Genomic DNA, 27867 nt, shown 5'->3' on the forward strand with positions numbered 1-27867 from the left:
TAATAAAAAGATTAAATAAGATTGGTCCCAAAACTGATCCTTGAGGAACTCCACTAGTAACCTCCTTCCAGCCTGACAGTTCACCCTTCAGTATGACCCGTTGGAGTCTCCCCTTTAACCAGTTCCTTATCCACCTTACAATTTTCATATTGATCCCCATCTTTTCCACCTGCATTCACTGTCAAGAAAATGTGTACGATTGAACTGTGCTCTGTGGACCATTGCCAATCTGCTGAGCAGTTGCCAGTGGTCTACAAACAGCTGGCAAGTCATGTGGTGCTAGCTTCTTCTAATTGTTTCCAGGGGCTAAACTGCATTAAAAGGTAGCTAAAATACATGAATATATTTTCTAGTGTTACTGTTCTACATAAGCAGTTGTAGTTGCCATATGGATATTATGCAGTTGCGTATGTGAGGGTAGGTATCACAGGCAATCTGTGTATGAAAATATGGTCTGTGTATGAAAAAGTAGAGAACTCCTGAATTAAAATAGTAGATTAAGTGGTGGATGTTTTGAGGTGAGAATCCTTAAGTGTGTTTTGTTATTTAGCTATCATTGTCTGCTGAGAAGAAGACATGTTTAAGGCCCAGGAAAGTAATCCAAACTTTCTCCAGATATTGCTGAGAACATCAAGAAACTGAAATGTCTGTTTGAGAAAAATGTACAACTTTCAGCACTTCCTCGTTATCAGTGTATGCTGCTGCCGATGCCTCAGATATGTGGACCGAGTCATAGAATTGCTTATGAATGGTCCCAGAAATTGTGCCTAATATAAGAAATCTCTCTTTATGGGCTAGTGGAAGATAGACAGTTGTGTACCTACATTATCATAATGCTAGTAAAATTCATGAATTTTCACTTTATTTATAGCCGAGCTTTCCTGACTTTGGAATACAGCTCTCTATATAAGCTTCTGTTTTAGTTTAGTTCAGTTTAAAGGCTTTAGTATCTACCACCATAATATCTGGTGGGATACATTAGGAAACATTTAGCTGCCTTTTCTAGCTCTGTGTAAACTAAATTATATTCACCTATTCCATCTTGTTAAGCACTTTTCTGGTGTGCAAAATGTTGATGGTTGTATTGGAGATTGTGCAAAACTTGTAAGAAGACCAGTAGAACTCAAAGCAGAATTTCTCCTCTAGTTTCTTCAATTTGAGTAAATGTTTTTGTCTGCTGCTGTTCAGTGGTAAGTATAGCACACATTTTCCAAAGAAGCAGCAAAGAGTCCTGTGGCACCTTATAGACTAACAGACATATTGGAGCATGAGCTTTTGTGGGTGAAAACCCACTTCGTCGGATGACATGCATGCTCCAATACATCTGTTAGTCTATAAGGTGCCACAGGACTCACTGCTGCTTTTACAGATCCAGACTAACATGGCTACCCCTCTGATACTATTTTCCAAAGAAGCTTTGAACATAAGAATGGCCATAGTGGGTCAGACCAATGGTCCATCTAACCCAGTATCCTGTCTTCTGACCGTGGCCAATACCAGATGCTTCAAAGATAATGAACTGAAAAGGGCAATTATCAAGTGATCCATTCTCTGTTTTCCAGTCCCAGCATCTGGCAGTCAGAGTCTTAGAGACACCCAGGTCAACGGATTTCATCCCTGACCATCTTGCTTAATAGTGTGTAATGGTCCTATCTTCCATGAACTTATCTAATTCTTTTTGAATCCAGTCATAGTTTTGGTCCTTAACAGCATCCCCTGGAAATGAGTTCCACAGGTTGACTTTTCATTGTGTGAAGAAGTCCTTTCTTTGTTTATTTTAAACCTGTTTCCTATTAATTTCATTGGGTGACCCCTGGTTCATGTGTTATGTGAAGGGGTAAATAACAGTTCTCTATTCATTTTCTGCACACCATTCATGATTGTTCAGACTTCTATGATATCTCCCCATCCCCCCTTAGTTGCCTCTTTTCCAAGCTTAGTAGTCCCAGTCTTTTTAATGTTTCCTCATATGGAAGCTGTTCCATACCATTCATATTTTCTGTTGGAAAATGTACAGAGAAGTGCATTACTAATATATCTGTTGGAGATGGTAGGACTAGAAATGCATGCAGTATTCAAGGCGTGGAAGTACCATGGATTTATATAGAGGCAATATGCTATTTTCTGTTTATTATCTATCTTTTTCCTAATGGTTCCAATGTTCTATTAGCTTTGTTGACTGCTGCTGCACATTCATCAGATGTGTTCAGAGAACTAACTATTCATGTTGACTCCAAGATCTCTTTCTTGGGTGGTAATAGCTAATTTAGATCCCATCATTTTGTATGTATAGTTTAGACTATATTTTCTAATGTGTATTACTTTGCATTTATCAACGTTGCATTTCATCTGCCATTTTGTAGCCCAATAATCCGGTTTGGTGAGATCACTCTGTAACCCTTTGTAGTCTGTTTTGGACTTAACTATCTTGAGATTGGTAGATTGGTGAGGCATGATTTCCCTTTATGTAAACCACATTGACTCTTCCCCAAGAAATTGTGTTCACCTATGTATCTGATAAATCTGTTGTTCACTATAATTTCAACCAATTTACCTGGTACTGAAGTTAGGTTTACCAGCCTATAGCTGCTAGGATCCACTCTGGAGCCTTTTTAAAAAAAAAATGGTCTGACATTTAGCTATCTTCTTGTCATCTGGTATAGAAGTTGATTTAAGTTATATACCACAGTTTGTAATTCTGCAATTTCATATCTGAGTTCATTTAGAATACTTGGGTGAATACCACCTGGTCCTGGTGACTATATATATATATATATATATCTAGTGTGAGATAGAGATAGATAGAGATAGAGATAGAGAGAGATAGAGATATGAGATAGAGATAGAGATACTAGAGATAGATTAGAGAGATAGAGATAGAGAGAGATAGAGATAGAGCTAGATAGAGATAGAGAGAGAGAGAGAGAGAGAGAGAGAGAGATACTAGAGATAGATAGAGATAGAGATAGGAGAGAGAGAGAGAGAGATATTAGAGATATAAGAGAGATAGATAGATAGAGATAGAGAGATGAGATATGGGGGGGGAGAGAGAGAAAGAGAGAGAGATAGTGAGGGTAGCTGCTATAGAAATCAGTGGCTCAGAGGCTGTCTTTTAGTCCAGCCCTTTCCAGCCACTGGTAGGATTTCCCAATGCAGCCACCTCAGCATCTGGGGATGGTACATCCCATGCAGGGTCTGTCTTGCCATGGCACTTCTTCTGCTGGTCTTCCTCCCATGTCCTGCCGCTGCTCAGGCTTCTCTCAGCAGCTCATCTTTGGGGCCATCTACTGATGTACCTCCTGGATGTCCGGTTTCATCCAGGACAGTGGCCTTGGACGCTCACCAACCCCGCCCGCCTTCTTCCGCTGGTAACAGTCTCTGGGTGTTGACTTGGGGTGGAAACCTCCGTGCATTGTGAGGAGCTCGGTTTTCACATCGGCAGCCCCATGTCCTCCTGGGCCAGCTCACATACCGGCAAGGTATCTGATGACTGGCAGGCGTATCCGTGATGACGTGGATCTTGTTCTGTCCCACTGAGCTGGCTCTTCAGGAACTGTCTATCCTTGTGATACTTGGATGTTGCTGTCTTCCTTGCCTCCTCATCGTGGTTCCATGTGACTGTGGGACACCAAGGTACTTGAGCTGGTCTGTATGTCTGCTATGTGGCCTGGCTTAGTTCCACCCCAGTCAGTCTTGACACCTCCCCTCTTCACACCATCCGGCCACACTTCTCCAGTCCGAAATGAACATCCCGATACCCTCACTGAGACCGCGTCAGGTGGATAGCGAGTCGATGTCTCGTTCATTCTTAGCATACAGCTTGATGTCATCCATGTAGAGGAGGTGGCTGATGGTAGTTCCACTCCTGAACCTGTACCCGTATCCAGTCCTTGTGATTATCTGGCTGAGGGGGTTTAAGCCTATGCAGAACAGCCTATGTATATATATATACATTATATATATATATATATATAATGTATTAATTTTTTCCAAAACCTCCTCTATTGACACCTCAACCAGGAACAGTTCCTCAGATTTGTCACCTGATCGATATTTGAATTGGAAGTGATGTGGTCTCACCATAGTCCTTAGTCCTAAATGGAAGAAAACTTCACATTTCTGTAGAATTTTGATATCTGGATTTGGATGTCCAGAAACCGTGATATTATACATTTTATCTTGGCCTCACATAAGGCCTATTGAACCCCATGTCATTTGCAGAACGTTGGTATTATCACCACATATTTTTCACCTCTCCTGGGACAGTAGTTTTATGATGTTTAAGTATAGACAGTTGGTAGAAAGTGTATCTATTATAGCTACTAATTTAAGTAAGGCTAGAACTTATATTATTTGATTTAAAACAATGTTGATAGCTGTTGAGACTGACTAGTTGAATTTTTTAAAATGATGGTGATAGTTCTTTTAACAGTCTCTGACACTTGTAATCTGGTTTTGGAAAGAGAAATTAAAACATTGCGAACCAGTGGATTTCAGAAATTTATATTTTTATGCTAATTTTGGAAAAATTATGGTGAAAAAAATAATTTACAACTGAGTTTCAACCACAACAAGGACCTTGTTATCTGATTTTCTTAAACATTCTTAATACTTTTTTGAGTCACCTACTGGATTCTTATTAGTATCAATTTTAGAACTGAATGACTAGCAAGTTACCAGTTATGAGTGTTGTTTGTGTATGTCTCTTGACAGGAAGTTCAGTCTAATTGTTAATGTGGAGAATCAGGCTTGGAAGGAGGAGGATCTGAGTGGCATTCTTTGTTCTGTCAGTCTTGCTGTGTGACGTGGCAATCAGTTAACTTCTCTGTATGTGTTTCCTGTTTGTACAATGATGTATAAAGATCTACTAGCATTATTATTTCTAACTACAAGAGCCTGTGGATATATACTTAGCTACAGCATCTCACAGGGGTACTGTGAGGCTTACTGGGTAACGCTCACCTATGCAGAGGGCCAGAACGAGGGTTATGTCATCACTCAAATGAAGGCTACAGGAGGACTTCAGAAGCACAAAGTCCTTGTGCAGGATTTCTACACAAGTTTGAGTTTCACCCCAATGTTTAGTGTTTTACAATCCTTTGAAAAGAGTCTGTATGGAAGAGCCAAGTGTTTATTTCTTCCGTGATTGTCCTTAGTTAATCAGCAAAATAATTAGGACACATTCAATGTTCTTAGGGTTCTACTGTGCACCACCACAGTATTACCACCATTCACCACCATTCACTAAGCAGTGCAGGAGGTAATACTGGAAGCAGATATGGAGCAGGAGAGGGTAAAATAAATTAGATGCTATCCTAAAATTCTGTTTCATATCTGGCATAGATACAGTAACTGGGTACATTCTTCATTTCTTAATTTTTCATTAAAATTTCAGGCACTGGAAATTTTCATAATCAAATTCTTATGAAATTCCATGAAAATGGGCAAAGAATTATTTCTGTTTTTCTACTGGTGACACCTATATTTGTGATAGGAGCGATCTGATAGAATTCCCTTTTATGAATGTGTGCACATCTCTTTTGAACAGAGAAATGTGTAGTCTTTACATGTCTAGTAAGTATTTAATTCTTCTGACAGTTAGCCTTTCACCAGAATGTATAAAATAAGATTATTAGTTGATTAGTCTCAGCACTGTATAGTATCCTTGTCCTACACAGCACACCATACAGTATCATACATTAGATTTGATTACATGTTGGTAACTAGCTGGCTATCAAGCTCGATGCTCACGTACGTGTGTGTGTGTGTGTATTCATGATTTTTTAAATAAATTTAATTCAGCGGGAACAGTCACCAAAACTGTAAATATTAAATATTGCAGGAATTCACAGTAAATTAATTTTCAATTCATAATTTCAAGTATTCACACAAGAAATCTGATTGGAAGAGATTTGCCTATCCAGTCGTGGAACAGATTTGAATGTCCAATCAAAATGGTACACATTTTTAATCGTGAATATGAAATAACCATTGCCATACATGAAGCAAAAAGCCGGTGAGCATTCCAGAGGCTGAAATATATGCACATAAAACCTTTGAATAATTTTGAACAGAAAATACATTTGTAAATTGTGTTCTGTTGATGGACAAAGAATGAACAGACATAGACAAGCTAAATTCAGTGAATAATTTCTTTGTTGTGAATAGTGAACCAAACACTACTGGTTTTGGTTTGGTTTTGTTTTTAACCCAAGGCTAAAATTCTGCCCTTGGAACTGTGCTGCATGCATGTACCAAGAGAAGAAAAGTCCACATCTGGCCAGAAAATATTTGGTAAATTTAGCAGATAGTTTAGCACATTCATGAAAAATTGAATAGCTACTCTAGCCCATTGTTTGGGAGAGACTGGAACATGAACTAGAATTAGCAGGCTGAAACTCCAGTCCAGATAGTTGTTGGAAGCAACTAAAAGTATGGTAAGGCTGATGCTCCCCTGCCCCTTTTGCTCAGGGTGTTTTCCCACCCTTTGTTACTCCTGTGCAGAATCTGGACACTATGTTGAATACTCATTTATTATATCATAATTTTGCATCAACAGCCAAGAGTATTTTTCTATCTGCAGCTGTCCAGGCACTTGCATCCATTTCTTTCAGATGAGGACCTTGTTACTACAGTTCATTCCTTAGTCACTTCAAGTCTGGATTACTGCAGTACGGCCTATGTGTGGCTTCACTTTAAATCAATCTGGAAACAAACTGTTGCAGTATGTAGTAGCAGGTTTACTAAACAGGATCTCACAGTGCCAGGATCTTGCATCACCAGGGCTCTGTGATCATAGAATATCAGGGTTGGAAGGGACCTCAGGAGGTCATCTAGTCCAACCGCTGCTCAAAGCAGGACCAATTCCCAACTAAAGCATCCCAGCCAGGGCTTTGTCAAGCCTGACCTTAAAAACCTCTAAGGAAGGAGATCCCACCACCTACCTAGGTAACCCGTTCCAGTACTTCACAACCCTCCTAGTGAAAGTTTTTCCTAATATCCAACCTAAACCTCCCCCACTGCAACTTGAGACCATTACTCCTTGTTCTGACATCAGGTACCACTGAGAACAGTCTAGATCCATCCTCTTTGGAACCTCCTTTCAGGTAGTTGAAAGCAGCTATCAAATCCCCCCTCATTTTTCTCTTCTGCAGACTAAACAATCCCAGTTCCCTCAGCCTCCCTCATAAAGTCATGTGCTCCAGCCCCCTAATATTTTGTTTCCCTCTTCTGAACTCTTTCCAGTTTTTCCACATCCTCTTGTAGTGTGGGGCCAAAACTGGACACAGTACTCCAGATGAGGCCCTACTATGTGAATAAGGGGAATGATCCACCTCAATCTGCTGGAATGCCCCTACTTATACAGGCCAAAATGCCATTAAGTACACACTGTTGATTCATATCCAGCTTCTCGTCCACTGTAATCCCTAGGTCCTTTTCTGCAGAGCTGCTGCCTAGCCATTCGGTCCCTAGTCTGTAACAGTGAATGCGATTCTTCTGTTCTAAGTGCAGGACTCTGCATTTGTCCTTGTTCAACCTCATCAGGTTTCTTTTGACCCAATCCTCTAATTTGTCTAGGTCCCTCTGTATCCTATCCCTGCGCTGGCTGCCTGACTGTTTCTGAGTGGACTATAAGGTGTTGGTTATCACCTATAAAACTTTAAATGTCTCAAGTCCTGCCTCTTTCCCCATGTTAAACTGCCTGCCACAGCAGAAGCTCATTTGAACCCCATGGCCCTCATTATAAAAGAAAGGGTCTGCTGACAAACTATTCTCTGTAAGGACCTCTTTCCTTTGAAATGGTTTCCACCTCCCCTCTGGCTCCTGCCAAGGTCATCCAAAATCATCTGAAGTTTTTGACCTTCTTGGCAAGGTGCAAAACATGTCAGTATGACTGGGCATTGGTGAATCATAGACTATCAGGGTTGGAAGGGACCTCAGGAGGTCATCTAGTCCAACCCCCTTCTTAAAGTGGGACCAATCCCCAGATAGATTTTTGCCCCAAATGGCCTTCTCAAGGATTGCACTCACAACCCTGGGTTCAGCAGGCCAATGCTCAAACCACTGAGCTATCCCTCCCCCCCCAGCAGAGTTAAGGCCATTGAGAGTGGTATTTATGTCTGCTGGGAAAGCGTGGTGAGGGGTTTAAAGAGTTACTCTTAACTCAATGATTAAATGGTATGTGCTGGGGAAGGCTGCTGTTTTGGGTGACTTTTGTTTTGTAACTCCAGGTTCTTATTGCATTTAAATATATGGTTCAAATTTATGCCAAGGGTGCTTTGGATAGGTGCCCTTTGGTATGGAGTTTCTTGCAGACCAGAATCTAAATACATAACTTTTAAACTCCTTGGTTTTCATAATCTCCATATGGAGCTGATGGCCTGCATATGGTTTGAAATACTTGGGAGACCAGGGAATGCAGTATTTAGCATCTCAGAGCTAGGAGCTAGAGTACATCATCTGGGAACACATTGTGTGATTACAGCAATGTTCTTTGGGATGACATTTATTAATGGTGTCAAGCATTAGTAAGAGAAGAGCATGAAAATGCTGTCACAACATTTTTTCATGCTTCTGTTTTATAAAACTTTTATTCTCATTTGTGTGCAATGTTCTTTTTTGCTGACACATCTCTAAATTAATGTTGAGAGCATAAGCATGCAACTAATCAGTAATCATAGGTCTATTGCTATCATGATTTGAAATATTACTGCACTTTGTAATGCTGATTGAAGTGTATAATATTACTTAATTGAAAGGGTTGAGCTGTCTGAAAGATTTATCTCAATCAGTACTTCACTAAGTTTTGCAGGCTGTTCATTGGTGAGTTTAGAAATAGTTGCTCCTTTAGAAAAAACTGACATATATAATATATACCCAACTTCATTTGCTGGACTTTTTAATTATCTGTTGGAATGGATGACCTAAAAATTGGTTGCATATGTCTTTGTGGACTTCCGTTGTGAATTATATTTGCATTCAATCATTGTTAAATATTAATAAACTGTCCTCCCTTCACTGCATGAACTCACTCATTCATCTCTGGCCAACATGTCATTACTATGATGATACCTTATAAGCAAACTTGCAGTCATTTATTATCCACAAATGCACATTACCTGATTTGCACAGAGGTTGATGTTTAAATGTGACCTTAATAGAAGCTTCTTCGATTTGCAAGTACAAACTGGTTAATTAAGTAGACTTAACTGGCTGCCCATTCACTATCTGATTGATTGTCACACCAGAAACAAAACTTTTATTCATGAATGTCTCCCCCCAAATAGTGACTGCCACTAATATTGGGAATACTAATTCAAGAACATAATGTCCTTCATAATGACCTGAACCACCCCATTCTCTGACCTTATTGAAATAGTAATGGTCCTCAAAACCCAGCAAGTTAAAGTCTCTGGAGTGCACAGGAAGTAACCTGAGTGCAGACTTGATCTTACATTTTGTTAAAAGCACCGGAACCCCACACTCTAACCATGGCTATGGTGGCATCAAACAAGGAATATCAGACTGAACTTAATTACAGATTGATAATGATTTATAGAGCAGCCCTAGCTTAAGATAAGTGATGGATAATCCTGTGTTCTCCCTTGACCTTTTCTGATATCTCATTTAAAGGAGAAATAGAAATGTCTGGCATTTTGGAAGGCTTGAGAATGGTCCCACTACTCTCTTCACTGCAGCCTCTGCTCAAATATTGTCCTGCACTACAGGCTCAAATCCTTTTACAGATCTGAAATCCTCAGCCCAAATGTGACACCTTGCTCCTTCCTATGAATTTGGAAATCAGCTGAAAATCCATTTAACAAATAAGCCATGTCCATCCTTTTAGAATAGTCTATAATGCTCGTGATTTAACTGGAGAAAGGAGGCCTTTTCCCATAAGTGCTACATCCGCCCACTGGCTCTGATGAGGTATTGGACCCTTCTTGACTTCCTTTCTTACCACCTTATGGAGCCTTTCCATTGCCTCTATAGCAAAGGAGGGCACCATGCTGACCTCACACTTCCTGCAGTGGTGTTGAACAAAAATACATCCAACTATTAAATGCAAAACAAACTATCTTAGTGCCTGTAGTATGGGCACTGACAACCTGCTGTCTGCAGAAGCCAGCTGGACACAATGATAAGGAGCAATATACTCCAGCCATAGGTCCAGGTCTTTTAATTCCATGGCAATTCTGGCTCCTCTTCCACCTTCTGTCTAAATTCTTTATCATATCTTAACCAGGTTACACCCTTGTATGAAGCATGAGCCTTTGCTATTAAGTCCTTATGCTTGAACAAGCTAACACTTCTCTCAGGATTTCTCCCACAAATTATGCTTACATATATGCAAAATGTCACAGCTCAGTTACCAAGGATGAGAGCTGCCTTAGGTCTGCAGGGTTAGTCATCATCTTTCTTTTCCCTTTAAAGTGTCCTCTGCCTGAACCTCACAAAAAAGTAGGGTGAATAAATCCATAAACTCCCCTTTCCATATTTTTTATTTTCTACCTCTTTTGCTAAATGCATCCCAAGAGGTCGATCAGTCTTCACGAAAGATCTCAGAGCATTGGCTCCCATGTCTCATACTTGTGTGTCATCATAGACAGGTACAATATATGTGGCCCCAGGGGGTGTGCTGGTAACTGGAGATGAGTGTGTCTCCTGCCCTGATTGCTCCATGGCCTGCTGAGACACGGGCTCCACCCCAAGCCTGTGATAGTGTTGTCTATCTAACTGGGGATGGGAGGAAACTTTTTCTGGAAGGCTGCCTAGTCTTTATGAAACCAGGGCCAATGGTTTAGCCAATTCACCCCACATCCCTTGTTGGGCAGGGGATGTTAGTCATCACAGCCAAGGGTGAAAGGACCTGAGTAGCTACATAATGGAACAAGACATTTTTCATATCCCTTCCCCTCCTGTTGGTCATGGGTGAACCCCATCTGTGGGACCATGGGGCCTATTCTGGACGAGTAGCAGGCTAAGGGGTAGGGGCCCAGGGACACACTCTCAATCCTCCAATTCAACCTCAATTAGGATGTAGTTTTACTGTCCCCAGACTCAAATTCTGAGTCTTACTCATGTGCGTCTTGTATAAGGAGAAGGGGATGTGCCCATCTGACTCACCAGCAGCTGCAAAGTGAATGGTCCCAGCTGGAATCTGGTTTCCCATCCATTAAGATCTCCCCATTCTACTCTGCTCTTCCATCTGGGATTAAGGATATGTCCTCCCACTACACTCCTCCTGCAACTCTTCATCCACAGTGGAGCATTACCTGTGGGCCTCATCTGCTTCAAATCATGGAAGCTGAGATTCTCACACCCCTGGAGCAGTGATCGAAGGCCCATGTTCTCTGGCAAAGCTGCACAAATGAATGCTCACACACCTCAGAGGCAACGACTCTTAATGCATCCAGAAGGGTCAGACTGAGCCATTCCAGGGTATGAGAGGGAACCCTGGAACTCAGCAAAAAGAGGCTCCGAGTGGCCCAGGTTAAGGTTTACATTAATAAAAAATGAGGAAGAAGGTTGAGTTATCTCCGTTCCTCTCCAAGCTTTCAAGTGACTGGCTAGAGATGCTGAAGGGGTGGGACACCCCTGCATTCCCTCAGTGTGTGCTCCTCTCCTGGTTAACTAGGACCGTGCCAGCTGTTGTTGGCTCCAATAAGTTTCCCTCTGAAGTGCAGGAAGACGATCTCTAGGAACTTGGAATACCTCTCTAACATTACCCTAACAGATCAATATAGGTCCTCCACAGTTCCAGGGAAGTTATTTACATTACACCATTCGAGGGATTTTGAGTTTGTGTATCTACTACTTTTTTATTCTGTTCTGGTGGGTTTATTGAGGTGGGTCTGTTCATTATACAGGCTGTTGTGTAAGCTCCTTGAGGCATTGTGACATACCGGGGCAAAATTCAGACCAATGGGGGGATTGTCACCCTTGCTCTTCAACCTTGGATGCCATACTATGCTTTGCTGAAGTAGTTCCCATGTGGAGTGATCACAAACAACCTTCCAGCATGCAAGCCACACCCTGAGTGTCTGTGTGTAACTGCAGCCCACCAGCCACACTTGGGTTACGTCTGCTATCACCAGCCTTGGTTATACTGCAGGTTGATGCCAACACATATCCTATTCCCAGATTTCCCCCAGAAATGTATGCTCTGTCCTGCCCAGCCCTCTCCTGTACAGGACAAATATATTAAGTCTGTTATTCCTTTAAGGGGATAATAGGCCAGTTTATTACCTTAAATGGAGTTACCCAGACACTTAACTTAAACACGCTGGATTAGAGGAAACATTGAAACAAGTTTATTAACTACAAAGAAATATATTTAAGTGATGAGGCATAAAAGTCAGAAATGGTTACGAGAAAAAATTATATAAAATGCTTATATTGTCTAATTTAACAAATTATATTAGAGTCAAGCAAAATTTCTCACTACATACTTCTAGAAAGGTCACTGTCCAAACTCTTCAGGTCAGGACCTCCCACCCCAGAGTCCAATGGCTGTTTTCCTTTGTTGTCTTAGGTGCGATGCCAGACACAGACGGGAGGGGAGAGAGAGAGAGAGAGAGATGCGTGTCCTGGAGTGTTTGGCCCTTATTTTTATAGTCTCAATGCCCCTCTTGAAAAACATTTCCAGCTGGGAGTTAGGAGGCAAAGAGTCTGTGTGGAAGGATGTTCCCTGCTGTTTACTTTTTTTGCCTATTTCAGCTTCCTTTGTTTTCCCTTCCTGCTTGATTTTGTTTACTGCTTAAATGCAAATTAAGGCAAACATATACTCTTTCATTCAAGACAAACATACCTTCTGCCTGGACATAGTTGTGGGGTATGGAACATGTGTTAATAACATCATATGGGGTAATTTTATAACAGCACATTTTGCACTGTTGCCACACCTTTTATCAAGACAATACTGACCAACAAATTGAGTGTTTTTTTTTAAATCATACCTTGCAAGGCATTCCTTGCATAAAGATTAGTACAGTAGTGTGTAGAGTGTGACTACATGGGTGTATTCCATCGTAGACATGCCTTCAATATCCTGCTCTGTGTTCTCATATTGCATTGGGGTACTCAGTTTGATGATTGCACCCCTTGGGTGATCTCAGTGACTTAGTGGACCTGCTTCTGCTCCCAGTGAAGTTGTCAGAGGAAGAGAAATGAATCTGAGGACACTTCTGCAGTTGCCTGAAGATAAAAGGAAATGGGAATAATGCCAGAGCAGGAGATTAGAAAAAGAAAACCCAAACAGATAAACTCCACAAGCAGTCAATATCCATCCTGGAGCTCTGAAAAAAGGCTGCAAAAGAAATGCAGACAGGGCTAGAAATCACTAAGTTGTCATTACTTTTCAGATTAGAGTTGCTTGTTTGTGTAACATTATAATGTGCTTAAGGTTCTGAACGCAGCTTCAATGTTAGTCTGCTGCTTTCAATTATTATATTGGCCTTGTCTTAAGTTTTATTTCAAACCATATTAATTCTAATAAAACTGTATTACAAATGGTCACGTTTATGTTAGCCAAATTATGGACATTTGAATTGGTTCTTATAAGAACCTTTTTGTCTCATCATAGAATATACTAAAGATGGATGATCCACCAAGGGTTCAGGTTAATTTCTGGTAGATGCCCAATACTTTAGATACTTAGCTACATGATCCAAATGTTTTGAGGAGAGACCCAATTTATCCACATCTGCTGTTTCATTTTCTGGAAACAGGTTGCTATCCACTTTAGTATCAGGTCTTTTGTAGAAAAATTGTGGAAAGAATAATGCATACTATTTGCCATATTTTAACTCAATTGATGTTAAAAGGAGGAGGAGCTTAAATTCATTACTTTGCTATCCACAGAATCATGGTCTGAATAGAATTGACTGGAGCACCAATGATTTCTGAGCTGGCAGATGGTTGCTTGGGCATAACTGAGTCTAGGTTAGAACAGCCATGACTGGAGATGCATGAGACAGAGAATTGAGGAGCTGTAACCAGCTACTTTACAGTGCAGCTCTGCTATTCCTGCATCAACCTATGTTGGTGCATCAGTTTGGCCTGTTGTCTGTTGCAAACTGACAAGCTTCTTTTACTTCAGTTAAGGATGCATAACAACACTGTGCACTGATAAAAATACAGAATCCTAAACTGGGTTAACTACATTTTCTAGGTGACACTGTTGAAAGACATAATTTATTTTTCTTGAACAAGTTTTGTGTGGCTTTAAAAATAAACAAAAAACCAAACCTTGCAGCCTTAGTCTTATGTTATAGGGAATGGGCCAAATTCAGGCCATACTCTGTGTTATGGTAGATGAACTGTGACTAACACTAACAAAAATAGTGCATTTCTTGTGAGATCTGTACTTTAACCTGGTTAAACCCCCATGCAGAGCTCACTATGCTATACAAGTTACTCTAAGTAATCTGAATTGGTGTTAGCATGACCAAATCAAAGAGTATATTTACTACAGTGGCCTGATCATATGCAGGACAATAGGCTTTGCCCTAGAACCACATTTCTGGTTACTGCACAGGTGGAAAGAGAAATGGTGTGGTAGGACACAACTAGTGCACCCCACTTGGAAACCTCTTTTTTTCAATTGGCATGTGCAAATTAAGGTGATATGAATTTGGCCCAAGGGATTATGTTATATATATATATATATAAACTTGGCTTCTTTGGTAGTTCAGCTGTATGGTTATTACAAGAGTGGCGTTTCTTAAAATAACCACTTTCTGTTTTAAACTAAGGTAATTCATTATGGACTAGATAGCCCTTCATCAATTAAACTGCTGGTTGTTCTTGAACAAGACACACAAAATAAGTGTTCTGTCAACAGTTTGAGTAGTTTTACTAAGAAAGATCAGTGGACTGTTGGTATAAAGGAGTGGAGGAGGAGAAGTATAGAATTTAGCAAGCTACTGGAAAATTTAACCATGTACCTCTACTCAATCTTTTAAGTGTTTTAAACTTCCATTTAGAATTATGGTTTAGTCCTACATTTTAAAAGACCTTTATAGAGAGATGCAGTGTTATTGTAGCCATGTTGGTCCCAGGATATTGGAGATAAGGTGGGTGAGGTAATATCTTGTATTGGACCAACTTCTATTGGTGACAGAGACAAGCTTTTGAGCTAACACAAAAGTGAAGGGGAAGGTGACCTGAAGAGCTCTATGTTAGCTTGAAAGCTCATCTCTCTCACCAACAGAAGTTGGTCCAATACAAGATACTACTTCACCCACCTTGTCTCTCTATAATAAAGTGAGAGAATGTTATTAAGCAGTAGATCTCTCAGAGCTAAGGTAGCTAGTAATATACACATTTTACTGGTGACCAGACAGGTTAAGTGACTTGCCCAGTGTCACATAACAAACCAATTGTGTGGCCTGGGATAAAGCTCTGGATATGCCATATCCCACGGATGATGAGGTCCACCTGTTGTTTTTAAGCAATAGCAAAATGAAGTCAGCTGCACTGTAAGCTATTTTCTTCTACACAATCATAGGTTTAAAAACTAGTTTTGTTTTCCCTTTATGATTTTATTTTGAAAAGTAAAGCATTTACCATTGGAAGAGAAAGAAACTAAAGTCCAGCAGGTAATAGTCTAGTAAATATTTACTAAAAAAATTTGAAGACCAGGAGATACAATTTATAGTATGTAAAAATCTTTTACAAATTCATTCATCTCCCTTTTCCCACTTTTTTCTTCCTATATGAAGCAAAATGTTCATAACCATTTTAATGCCATTTTTATTCCAGTGTTAACTGAATATTGCCATGTTCAGGCTTTCATTTTCCAGGCTTTTAGGCAATCACAACCCTATATTTATTTGAAATGCATTCCATACTGAAACAATATTTTATAGCACTTAATATAAATTATTTTCACATGTATTGCATGTTTCACCCAAAGATTTCAAATAACTTTTCAAATATTAATCAACACTTTACAATACTCTTCTGAGGTAGGTAATTATCATCCCCATTTTACATGCGTGGAAACCCAGGCACAAAGAGGTTAAAGTATTTGTTCCAAGTTGTAGCTATTGCAAAACCAATAAGAAAACCCTGAACTCCCAGTGCTGAGGGCCAAACTCACCCCTTGTAAGTGACTGCAGCTTCCCAGTTGAGCTGTACCTTATTTCACAAAGCAGCATACAACCCCTAGTACTGTGCTCAATACTCATTACCATGCTACAATTAATGCACTGTAGCTACTGGCAATGGTTCAGAAGAGTTCGTTACTGTGATAATGCCAGAATGTTCTAAGATGGCCTGAGAAATCAATTAATATTCTAGTACTGTGCAAAAGATATCCTCTTATCTTACATTTCAAAGGAAAGTTGAAACACTTCCGAACTTATCACTTCAATAGATATAACTGACAAATCCATGGAAAGTAACTCAAAAAGTAAGTCCCCATTTTCTTCACTATGAAGGTTGGATGAGAGAGTAGATAAAATGCTTATCAGTGACTTCATCACTGACTGCTGGATTCTCCTTCACTATGTTCATATAATGAGAAGTGATGAAAACCCTAGTGGAAAGAAATTTACCACATGCAACCACTTCTCTGGGAAGGTTGAATACAAAATATCTGCGCCTAATCCAGTAACTTATTTTTGTCATCTGTACAAACACTCCTTTTTCCAAATACATACTTACATAAATATAACTTTTAAGTGTTCAAGCTCATCATAAGAACAAAGTACTGACATTTGAACTGGTTCTTATAGGAACCTTTTTGTCTCACCATAGAGTAGACTAAAGATGGATGGCCCACCGAGAGTTCAGGTTAATTTCTGGTAAATGCCCAATACATTAACTACTTAGCTACATGATCCAAATGTTTTGAGGAGAGACCCAATTTATCCAAATCTGCTGTTTCATTTTCGGGAAACAGGTTGCTACCCACTTTAGTATCGGGTCTTTTGTAAAAATTTTGTGGAAAGAATAAAGCATACTATTTGCCATATTTTACTCATTTGATGTTAAAAGGGGGGGGGAGAAGGAGCTTAAATTCATTAATTAGCTGTCCACAGAATCATGGTCTGAATAGAATTGACTGGACCACCAATGATTTCTGAGCTGGCAGATGGTTGCTTGGACACAACCGAACTAAGGTTAGAACAGCCATGACTGGAGATGCATGAAACAGAGAATTGAGGAGCTGTAACCAGGTCCTTTACAGTGCAGCTCTCCCATTCCTGCATCAGACCAATGGTCCATCCAGCCCAGTTTCCTGTCTTCCATCAGTGGCCAATGACAGGTGCTTCAGAGGGAATAAACAGAATAGGTAATCATCAAGTGATCCATCCCCTGTCACACATTCCCAGCTTCTGGCAAACAGACACTAGGGACACAACCCCTGCCCATCCTGACTAATAACCATTAATGAACCTATTCTCCATGAATTTATCTAGCTCTTTTTTGAACCTTGTTATAGTCATCCCTTCCTGCTCCGATGAGCTGGCCCAGGATACACAATAGTATGACATCGTACTTAACCCAGAACTTCATGGCACTAGGGATAGACATTTAGGGAACTGAAAGAGGAAAAAATAGTATGCATTTTCCCCTTAGATAATGTGCTCTTGTCCCTCATAAACTAGCTGTTGTGGGAATTCAGCTACTATTGGTAAATGCCTGGGCATTTGTGCAGTGTTTTAATACTCAGACCTAAACTGCCTTTTAGTTCTAAACTACTCAATTCAGTAGAACCTCAGAGTTACGAACTGACCAGTCAACCACACACCTCATTTGGAACCTGAAGTATGCAATTAGGCAGCAGCAGAGACCAAAAAATAAAGCAAGTATATGAAGTACAGTACTGTATTAAACGTAAACTACTAAAAATAAAGGGGAAGTTTAAAAACAAGTTTTGACAAGGTAAGGAAACTTTCTGTGCTTTTAAAATTTAAATTAAGATGGTTGAAAGCAGCATTTTTATTTTGCATACTTAAGTTTCAAAGCTGCGTTTAGCCAATGTTCAGCTGTAAACTTTTGAAAGAAAAACCATAACATTCTGTTCAAAGTTACAAACATTTCAGAGTTATGAACAACCTCAATTCCCAAGTTGTTCATAACTCTGAGGTTCTACTGTACTATCCTTTCTAACAATAACCCTTTAATCTTTATGTTCAAGTGTCCGCTGTTTTCAGGGAAGTAATGTTCTGTGAAGCCTAGAGCTGGGTGAAATTTTCTGCATGAATTTTTGTTTGATGAATAGTTTAATCTGTGAAAAATGCAGTTTTGGTTGTCCCAGTATTAGCCGTGAATTTGACCTGAAAAATTTTGGCCATTCAGTAAACAGCTGCAGGAGATGGTGGTACCAGTGCTCGCTTCTTGTCACTTTTAACCCAGTGGTTAGGGAACTCGCATGAGATCTGGGACACCTAGTTTGAATCCCTGTCCTGTCACAAACACAAAATGAAATTCTTAAATTAAAAAAAAAAAAAGATTTGGTTCAAATTGAACCAATTGTTTAATTTTTGTTCAGAACTGTTTGCCAGCAAACAGAAAAATCAGTTATGCACTCATCACTCTATGTGACACCCACTCAATCAAATTACTTTTGAACTTGGTCCATCTCTTTTAGAACAATATGGCAAAAAATTCATTTCCTGTGCTAGTGTTGAACTATCCTGGCATTTTATTAATGAATAGAATCAATAAAATAAAATAAAAATAAAATAAAACTCCACAGAAAATGTTGACTCTATTGAAAAATCAAAAACCAATTTTTTTAGCTGAAATTGAAAATAAATTGCTTCATTGCCTCATGAGAGTTATAGTTCTAGTGTTTTGTTCTCCTCTATAGATTGAGATTTTTCTTAAACTACATTTCCCATGAAGCATCTTGGAGACGGAAGGGTATCATGGACATCTCCTGGCCACATGAATTATGGGAGATGAAGTCTGGATAAGGAGCTTGAAACATAAAGGAGAATGAGGACATGAGGCAACCAAACTACATATCCCTTGAACCCAGTGGCAGCATATGTGAATCAAAATATTTCAGCTTTCCAGTATTCCCGTATTCAGTTTTTGACAAAAATGTAAATTTTCTACAGAAAGTAAACACTTTTCACAATAAATTTTGTTTAGTCAAAATGCCTGTTGTTTTGTTGAAAGCTAGATCTGCTAGGAAATTTTCAACCAGCCCTACTAGCGAGGATAGGTTTTTTTAATGCTTTAAGATAGTATTATGGCAAAGTTACAGTGAACCATTAACACCACATCATACATTAAGTATTTGGGATCGGGTTAATATTCAAAGGACCAGGCTATAGATTCTGGTTTGCTGGTAAGGGAACCCTCCTTCTCTGAGTATGCTAGAACGGGTGACCAGATTTTGAGGATATTTTTTATATTGGATGGAAGTTAAAAACCAGACATTTAAATTAGAAATGAGGCATAACAGTGAGAATGATTAACCTCTGGAACAAACTACCAAGGGAAGGGATGGATTCTCTATTTATTCTTGTCTTCTATTCAAATGGGGTTGATATGCTTTAGTCACTCATAAGTTGTTGAGCTCAATGTATGTGTAACTGAATGAAATTATTTGGTTAGTGTTATACTGGAAGTAAGATGTGATGATCCAATGGTCCCTTCTGTCCTTAAAATCTATAATCTGTATTGACCCTATAGACAATTCATGTTACACTAGAAATGTGGCTTTTTACCTCTTAAATGAGCATTTTAAGGTGAGTTTCAGGAGGAGTTCACTCCTCCCATGCTGCTTCTCCTCTTCTTCTACGCTGGTATGCAGCCCCTTCTCTCCTCACACTGCACACCAGCCAAATGATGGAATAAGGCCCACTCTTTCAGATGGCAGTAACCCTTATCATGCATTGGCCACCTCTTCAGCAGGAAGCAAATTCTGAAGTCAATACCTGGAAGTTTACACTTCTAGTGGTGACTGCTCTGAGTTGCCCACTACTACAGATGGAAGGAGGATAAATCTTCTGTTCAGAGAGGGGAGGAGGAGGATTTCCATACAGGGAGACCCAGGGGATGTCCACAACTTGATCTGCCTGGAAGTCTTGACCCAAGGGCTCTCTTCAATGGTTACAGGCTGTCGCATCCGTCCCATTAGTGAGCAAATTGGCTAGCTAGTCCCAAGATGGGAAACATGTCAGAACTCAGAAATATTCTGTTGGTTAATGCATAGTTCATGAATTGACAGTGTAATGGGGTGACAAAATCGTTCTCGTGTGTGTGTTTGTATAATCTTTTTTGCATTTACAGAATGTCTACAATGACAGCACAACACAGTCACAAAGTCAGTTTTAGATACTGCATCTAATATGTTGTGATCCTACCATCATTGCTTCTATATACCCAGTGCTATAGGATGGGATTTACACACAATCCTGTAGATTTATGAGGAGCTCATGGAAGCTAGACAAATAAATCTCTGTGCATTAATGGGAAAGATTTACAAACTAGCACTTGATAAAAACAAATTTGTTTAAGGACACTGGAGAATAGACTGTGATAGGCTTCATGGTTTTGATTCTTTTTTTATATGTCATGTAGTAAGTCAGAGAACAAATATGAGCTGTGAGCGATAACTTAGGTTTTGTTTACAACTGTTACTGTCTTTTTTTTAAATGTATTTATGCCTTCTATATTGAATCTTCAGGTTCAAGTTCTTCGGAATGCAGGAGAAGAAGTGACCCTAACAGTGTCCTTTCTGAAAAGAGCACCTGCTTTTCTCAAATTGCCTCTGAATGAAGATTGTGCATGTAAGCATTTGTGATTAGCTAAAAGAAAAATCAATTCGTTGTTCATGTGAAATTTCCTGTGCACTGTCAGTGATTGGCAGGAGCTGTTTCAGTCAGTTTTGTGGCCTGAATATGAACTTTTAATATCAACGGGTGCTGTGTTGACTTTGTTGCAAGCTAATGCTATCTTTGCTTCAGGCCATACTCCCTACTGGTGTGACTCAGCATAGCATTACTGAAATCAGTAGGGCTACACCAATTTACATGAGCTAAGGTTTGGGCCCAGAGTATTTAAAGATCCTTTTTTCAAACATACAGTGTCATTGAAATTGGAATGGTTTATATATTCTAAATGTGGAACTGAGATTGCACATTTACATTTTAAGGTCTTATCTTCTCAATCTAAATTTCATTCAGGGGCTTTAGTGGAGATATTCCTTTAACTGGAGAGTAATACACTCTGAACTGAATAGTATTTTGTTTTAGTGCAACAGAATTTTAGTTGACTAGCCCCAATGGGAATTTGAAAGAGATGTATAGAAGCAGCTGCCTGCTGCTAATTATAGTAAATTATAATTGTTGGTACACCACTGTATATAGCTACAGTGTATCTGTGCCTGTGTATATGTGTGACTATGTCTTTATTCACCTCTGCTTTCTTTCAACTTCTTTTTTTTTCCTGAAAGTGTGAAGATAGAGTTTAGTTTTTAATTATGAGAACAAAAATATTTTTAGGTCGGAAACCTATTTTGTGTGTGTGTGTGTTTGGGTGTATGGTTGTATGAAATATCTTCTAAAATATTTCAATTTATTTGCATGAATTCATTGACCAATTCCTTATTTCTTACAAACTTTGTACAGGCAATGTTTTTGTTCACAAGTAGAACTGATCAAAAAAATTCTGAAACTTTTTTTCCATTGGAAAAAGTTGTATTGTCAAAACAAAAATGTTCTGTGATACATTTCTGTTTCAGTGATTGTTTTGCAGGAAGGTTTCTCAGTCCAGGAAGAAAGCTCTTGCCTGCTTATTATAGGGCACTGGCTGGAATGTACAGTGAAACAGAGTGGGAACTTGAACCCTCATATCTTAATCCACTTCCTTACTACTGGGCTAATCAGAGTGTGAATTATAAATAGCTAATGCTCACAGTAATACTTTGTGAAAAATCCTAGGTTGGCAGTTGTTCATGTCAGTTATTCATTGGCTAATTTTGAATAACAAACGCATAGCAATTAGTCCGTGGATATTTCATGAATAAAAAGAGAAACAAACAAACTGTTGTCTGTAAATAGCTCAGTTGTACCCATGACAGTGCTTGGGACAAAAATGTAACTGTTTGAATATGATATCTAACATCATGTAATATGGGACAATGTTATATGTATGACTATTTTTATTAGGTGTTCCTAGTGACCAAAGCAGTGGCACATCATCTCCCCTCTGTGACAGTGGATTACATCTCAACTTCCATCCCAACAGTACGGTAAGAGATTATTTTACCTTCCAGTGCTAACTCATTAAAGAGGTGATGGATAATATCCCAGGAGAGGCATAGAAAAATATCTACAAAGATGGGGGTCACCCAAGTAACACTGGATTTAGTTGGTGAATAAGAGTTCCCTTTAGTCTTGAATATACCTGTAACATTTTTAACTCCTCCTATTCTGAGGCATCCTCTACTGATTTTCAATTAAATGTGTCTTAATGTATTAAGTGGTGAGCTAGGAACCATTTTTCATTTTTTCTTCCTCTTTTTGAAGAGTAACTGCCAAAGAAACAACATACAGCCTAGTATGATTAACATGAGACACCTACAGAATATAATTGAATATCAGTGTTGTATATTTAGTGAGGGGATCTGGCAGCTGTTCCACTCCTGCCTTAATCAGCTACTAGTGAGAAAACAGATATTTTTAAGTTAGAGAGCATTCTGGCGGCATATTTGTATAATCAATTGATTTGTGCCCCTTGCATTTCAAATGCTTCTTAAAAAGTAAGGGTAAGAAAACTTTCAAAGTCACTTTGGATGCTGCTGAACTATTAAATATTACAGCTGGTTGGGAATTTGTCAAATAAATGGTTTTCACCAGAAAATGCTGAATTGTCACTACTGAAACTTTTCGAAGGAAAAGGTTCATTGTGACAATTTTCCTGGTTTTTGAAAAAAAAATTGAAAAAAGTTTGAAACTGTCAAAACATCCCATTTTGATATTATTGAAACGTAAACATTCTGATTGGGGGTCAAAATGATTTTTCATTTCAAAATTTATAGGAAAAAATAAAAATTGAAATTAAACTTTTTTAAATTCATTGACACAATCCATTTTTTCCCCCAGATTCCCCTCCGCACAATCATTTTTGAAAATTCCCATGGGGTTGGCAAACAGTTTCCAAGGTCTAAAAATAATCCCACAAAACATACAAAGCATATATAAAAGAGAACATTTTTGGTATTTACTTTGTATTTATATTTTAACACATCAAAATAGAGCCTATCCCTTGAAAATAATTAAAAATACTACTGAATTCTGCACCCTTCCCCAAGAAAGCAAACCAACCACCTTATTCCACTTAAAAGAAATGTCACCCAAAACAACATTTCCCCATGTCATCTCTCTTGCTAAGCCTGAAACATAGATATCTGTCTCTTGGCCCCCTACAATGAGCTAAGTGGGGTGTGGAAGAGAGCTGCTGAGCCCAGGAAAAACCACTGGTTACAGAAAGCAGTTAAGTAAAATCTTCTCCCTTCTACAGAAACCTCTTTGTGACTCACCAGTGCAGAAAATGGAACACAGACAGGAATGGTGGAGATAATGAGGCAAATTATCAATTTGAGGTCAATAAAGCTATGACAGTTTATACCAGCTGAGTGTCTGGGCCCTGTGTATGTACTTAATAATTCTGTGACGAGACTGAATGCTCAGCAAGCCAAGGTGTGAATGCACAGCACTCTAGCCTGCCGCACATGTTGTGTGGACCCTGCTACTGCACACTAAAAGTTCTATAGTGCAGTCTGACATACGGCTATTTAAAACTGAAGTACATCAAGGCATGCTAGAGAATGATTAGCGTACAATATCAGGGTCCACATGGCCTGTCAGTGAGCAACAGGCTACAACACTGTACATTCATGCCCGGCTTGCTGTGCACTGACTCTGTAGCCAAGTCAACTGAGCTTACATTTGGTGACCTTAGTAATTAGAGCTAGGTAAACATATTCATATACAATAAGAACTCTTCTAGACCTTCTCCCAAACCTTCAGTTGAACTCAAACCATGCTTTCGTTGTCACTTCTAAAAATTCATTTTCTGGTACAATCAAATGAAGATTTCCTTTCATAAAATGGAGTATTTAAGTGTACCATTTTGCCTGTTTCATAAAAGGGGTGTATTTTAAATTTCATTAATTAGCATCACAAATTCTAAACAAAAGTGATATTATAATGGCAAACTGTCATTTTAAGATGAACATCTACAGATAAATATTCAAATTTATATTCAGAAATACCTTTGGAGAGTATGGTACACTTTCTTCACAATGTCGGAAAAGACTTTAACACATGAATATAAGATGCTTTTTTTAAATGCAGGAAAAAACAAAGTGATAGTCACTTTATACAGTCTTGGAAGGTGGTATCTGACATGTAATACTCTTTTTGATGTGTATCAAACAACTCGTAGGTGGGCTTCTTATGATAAGCAAGAACTTCCATCTAGAATTATCCATTATAACTCATACAGGATATTACCAGTAATGATATAAACCACTACATATGTAATAAAATATCAGAGTTTGAATTGGAAAGATAAGTGCTTATGAGTACTCCATACTAGAGCCACAATCAGCTGGACTCTGATTTCACTGGGTTTCTGCACTGACAAAAAAGGCTGCCTCCATGAATCAGACTTCAGGATCAGGTCTTAGTGCTGGTCAAAAAATATTAAAAAATACATTCATAAGTAAATGTTGGTAACTTTGCTCCACTGCTATTTGAGTGGATTGCATTATGTGATTTGCAAGTTTTTTGATAACGTCCATTTCATAAAAAATGTTTAATAATTTGTGAAAATACTTGTGAAAGTTTTGAGATTTATATTAATTCAGAAATGTATACAAGGAGATATTTGCTATTCATCATTCATTATCTGTTACTCTCCCATGTAAAATCTTACAGCTGTGTAATCAGGGAGCAGAAAAAATTCCTTGTTACAGACCGCAAATCATGAATATTCTAACTGAATCATTACTGCGTTACAAAAAGGTGAACATTTTTGCCCAGTTTTGGCCATTTTTAAATTTGATAAATATTAAATTTGATAAATATTTATGAATGGGGGAAGGGTTACATTTTCAGCAAACATTATTAACAATAAAAAATTAAACTTAGTCATGTCTAGGATGAAATTTTTCTTGTATGGGTTCCAAAATAACTGCAGTCTAATTTCAACCAGAGGTTTTCATAGAATATTTGTTCTGCATCCAACTGTGAAATTATTTTGGAGAATAAAATAATAAAAACTTTATATAATATGTTTGTTTTTAAAATATGATTTAAACAAGCTTTCTTCACATGTGTTGAATGGAATGCCATTTGATGGTACATCACAACTAATGAAGGATGAATGTCAAAAACCCAGTGGTTCAGAGAACCACCTCAGTTATTACATCTTCATCCTACTCGCTTCTACCTGTGAAATCGGGAAAGAGATTTTCTTTTTTTGTCTTTAATTTTTTTATTGATGTTTTTAAATGTATAAAAATGACAAATACAAAAAAAAATGCATAACTTATACATGCTAGCACCCTTTTTCTCCCCGGGATGGAAATTGAATGTGCATTAGTACATATGATTTCCCCTGCATGTCTTCTTGGCTCCTTTTCTTGTGCAATGGAGAAAAATAAGGTACCTATAGTGTCAGTTGTATGAAGGGTCTGGGCTAGCCTAGCTAAGAAGTACCATTTTCATCCTCACCATCATAGAAAAGTATCTATATAGAGTAGGGCTCTGAAGTGATTAACAAAAATTAATTGCAATTAATCATGCAATTAAAAAATTGTGATTAAATGTGCTGTTAAACAATAACAGAATACAATTTATTTAAACATTTTTAGATGTTTTCTACATTTTCAAATAGGTTGATTTCAATTACAACACAAAATTCAAAGTGTACAGTGCTCACCTTATATTTAAATTTTTTTACAAATGTTTGCACCACAAAAATGATAAACAAAAGAAACAGTATTTCAAGTCTTTAATAAATAACTTCAGAATAACAGAACTCCTAGTTCTTGTGTCATGAGAAGGAGTAAATAACGCTTCTTTATTTACTTTCTCCACACCAGTCATGATTTTATAGACCTCAAGCATAAGCCCCCTTAGTTGTCTCTTTTCCAAGGTGAAAAGTCCCAGTCTTACTAATCTCTTCTCATACGGAAGTATGCATAGATGTATAGCTACTATATAAGGTAGCACTCACCTGTTTAAACTGTTTAATATGATTGTTGATGTAAAATCAGTTTTATTTGCCTAGTACAGTTGTCAGTAAAGCACAGCAATATTCCAGGGACTATTTATCATGACATAAGAAAGGCCATACTGGGTCAGATCACTGGTCCATCTAGCCCAGTATCCTGTCTTCCACAAGTGACCAATGCCAGATGCTTCAGAGGGAGTGAACAGAGCATATAATCATCAAGTGATCCATCCCATCACCCTTTGCTGCACTAATTATGTCATAGGCGTATTCATTTCTGAGATATGTAGATGAGACCTCTGTTTAAAATGTATCTACATCCTGCAAAAACGATTTGGTAGGCCTGAAACTTTCCATGAATAAAAAAAGAAAAGGAGAAATGACATCAAGGAAAACATGTAGAATGTTGTTTGCTGTCATTTACACACAAATCTTTCAAGCCTGGCGTCACTTGCAAGCATCACAGAAATCATCACATTGGTTTATTTTTTTTAAAAGTATTTTACAGGATACTAAAACATGCAAATCAAGATTAGCATATTATCATACAGTTAGCTTGTGGGCAGGTCTTAATCTCTCCTCATACAGAAGCCGTTCCATACCCCTAATAATTTTTGTTGCCCTTTTCTGTATCTTTTCCAATTCCAATATATCTTTTTTGAGATGGGGCAACCACATCTGCATGCAATATTCAAGATATGGGCGTGACATAGATTTATATAGAGGCAATGTGATATTTTCTGTCTTATTAGCTATCCCTTTCTTAATGATTCCCAACATTCGGTTAGCTTTTTTGACTGCTGCTGCAAATTGAGTGAATGTTTTCAGACCCCAGAATTTTATGTGTATAGGTGGGATTATGTTTTCCAATGTGCTTTACTTTGCATTTATCAACATTGAATTTCATCTGCTATTTTGTTGCCCAGTCACCCAGTTTTGTGAGATCTCTTTGTAGCTCTTTGCGGTCTGCTTTGGACTTAACTATCTTGAGTTTACCCCTTTTTCCAGATCATTTATGAATATGTTGAATAAGACTTGTCCCAGTACAGACCCCTGGGGAACACCACTGTTTACCTCTTTTCATTCTGAAAAGTGACCATTTATTCTTACCCTTTGTTTCCTATCTTTTAATCAGTTACCAATCCATGAGAGCCCTTCCCTCTTATCCCATGACAGCATACTTTGCTTAAGAGCCTTTGGTGAGGGAACTTCTCAAACACTTTCTGAAAACCTAAGTACACTATATCCACAGGATTCCCCTTGTCCACATGCCTGTTGACCCCCTCAAAGAATTCCAGTAGATTAGTGAGGCACGATTTCCCTTTCCAAAAACCATGCTGACTCTTCCCCAACAAATTATGTTCATCTATGTGTCTGACAATTCTGTTTACTATAGTTTCAACTGGTTTGCCTGGTACTTAAGTTAGGCTTACTGGCCTGTAATTGTCAGGATCACCTCTGGAGCCATTTTTAAAAATTAGCATCACATTAGCTATCCTCCAGTCATTTGGTATAGAAGCTGATTTAAATGATGGGTTGTAAACCATAGTTTGTATTAAACTAATAGCAAAAGGAGAGTGGAAAAACAAGGAAGATATGAGCACTCAGAAAAAAATGACACACTGAGAACAAGAGAGACCAAGTGGGTGGCTT

General features: G+C 38.5%; 1 protein-coding gene across 1 annotated transcript in view; it reads left to right on the forward strand.

The window, feature by feature from the left end:
• Nucleotides 1–27867, forward strand: part of SNTG1 (syntrophin gamma 1) — a 275551-nt gene that overhangs the window by 77524 nt on the left and 170160 nt on the right. The window contains exons 7-8 of the mRNA XM_075063014.1: nt 20657–20759; nt 22140–22222. Of these exons, the coding sequence (XP_074919115.1) occupies nt 20657–20759; nt 22140–22222 (186 nt within the window). The remainder of the gene's footprint in view (nt 1–20656; nt 20760–22139; nt 22223–27867) is intronic.

Source organism: Chelonoidis abingdonii, chromosome 2 (assembly GCF_003597395.2).
Source record: "Chelonoidis abingdonii isolate Lonesome George chromosome 2, CheloAbing_2.0, whole genome shotgun sequence".
Classification (NCBI taxonomy): Eukaryota; Metazoa; Chordata; order Testudines; family Testudinidae; genus Chelonoidis; species Chelonoidis abingdonii.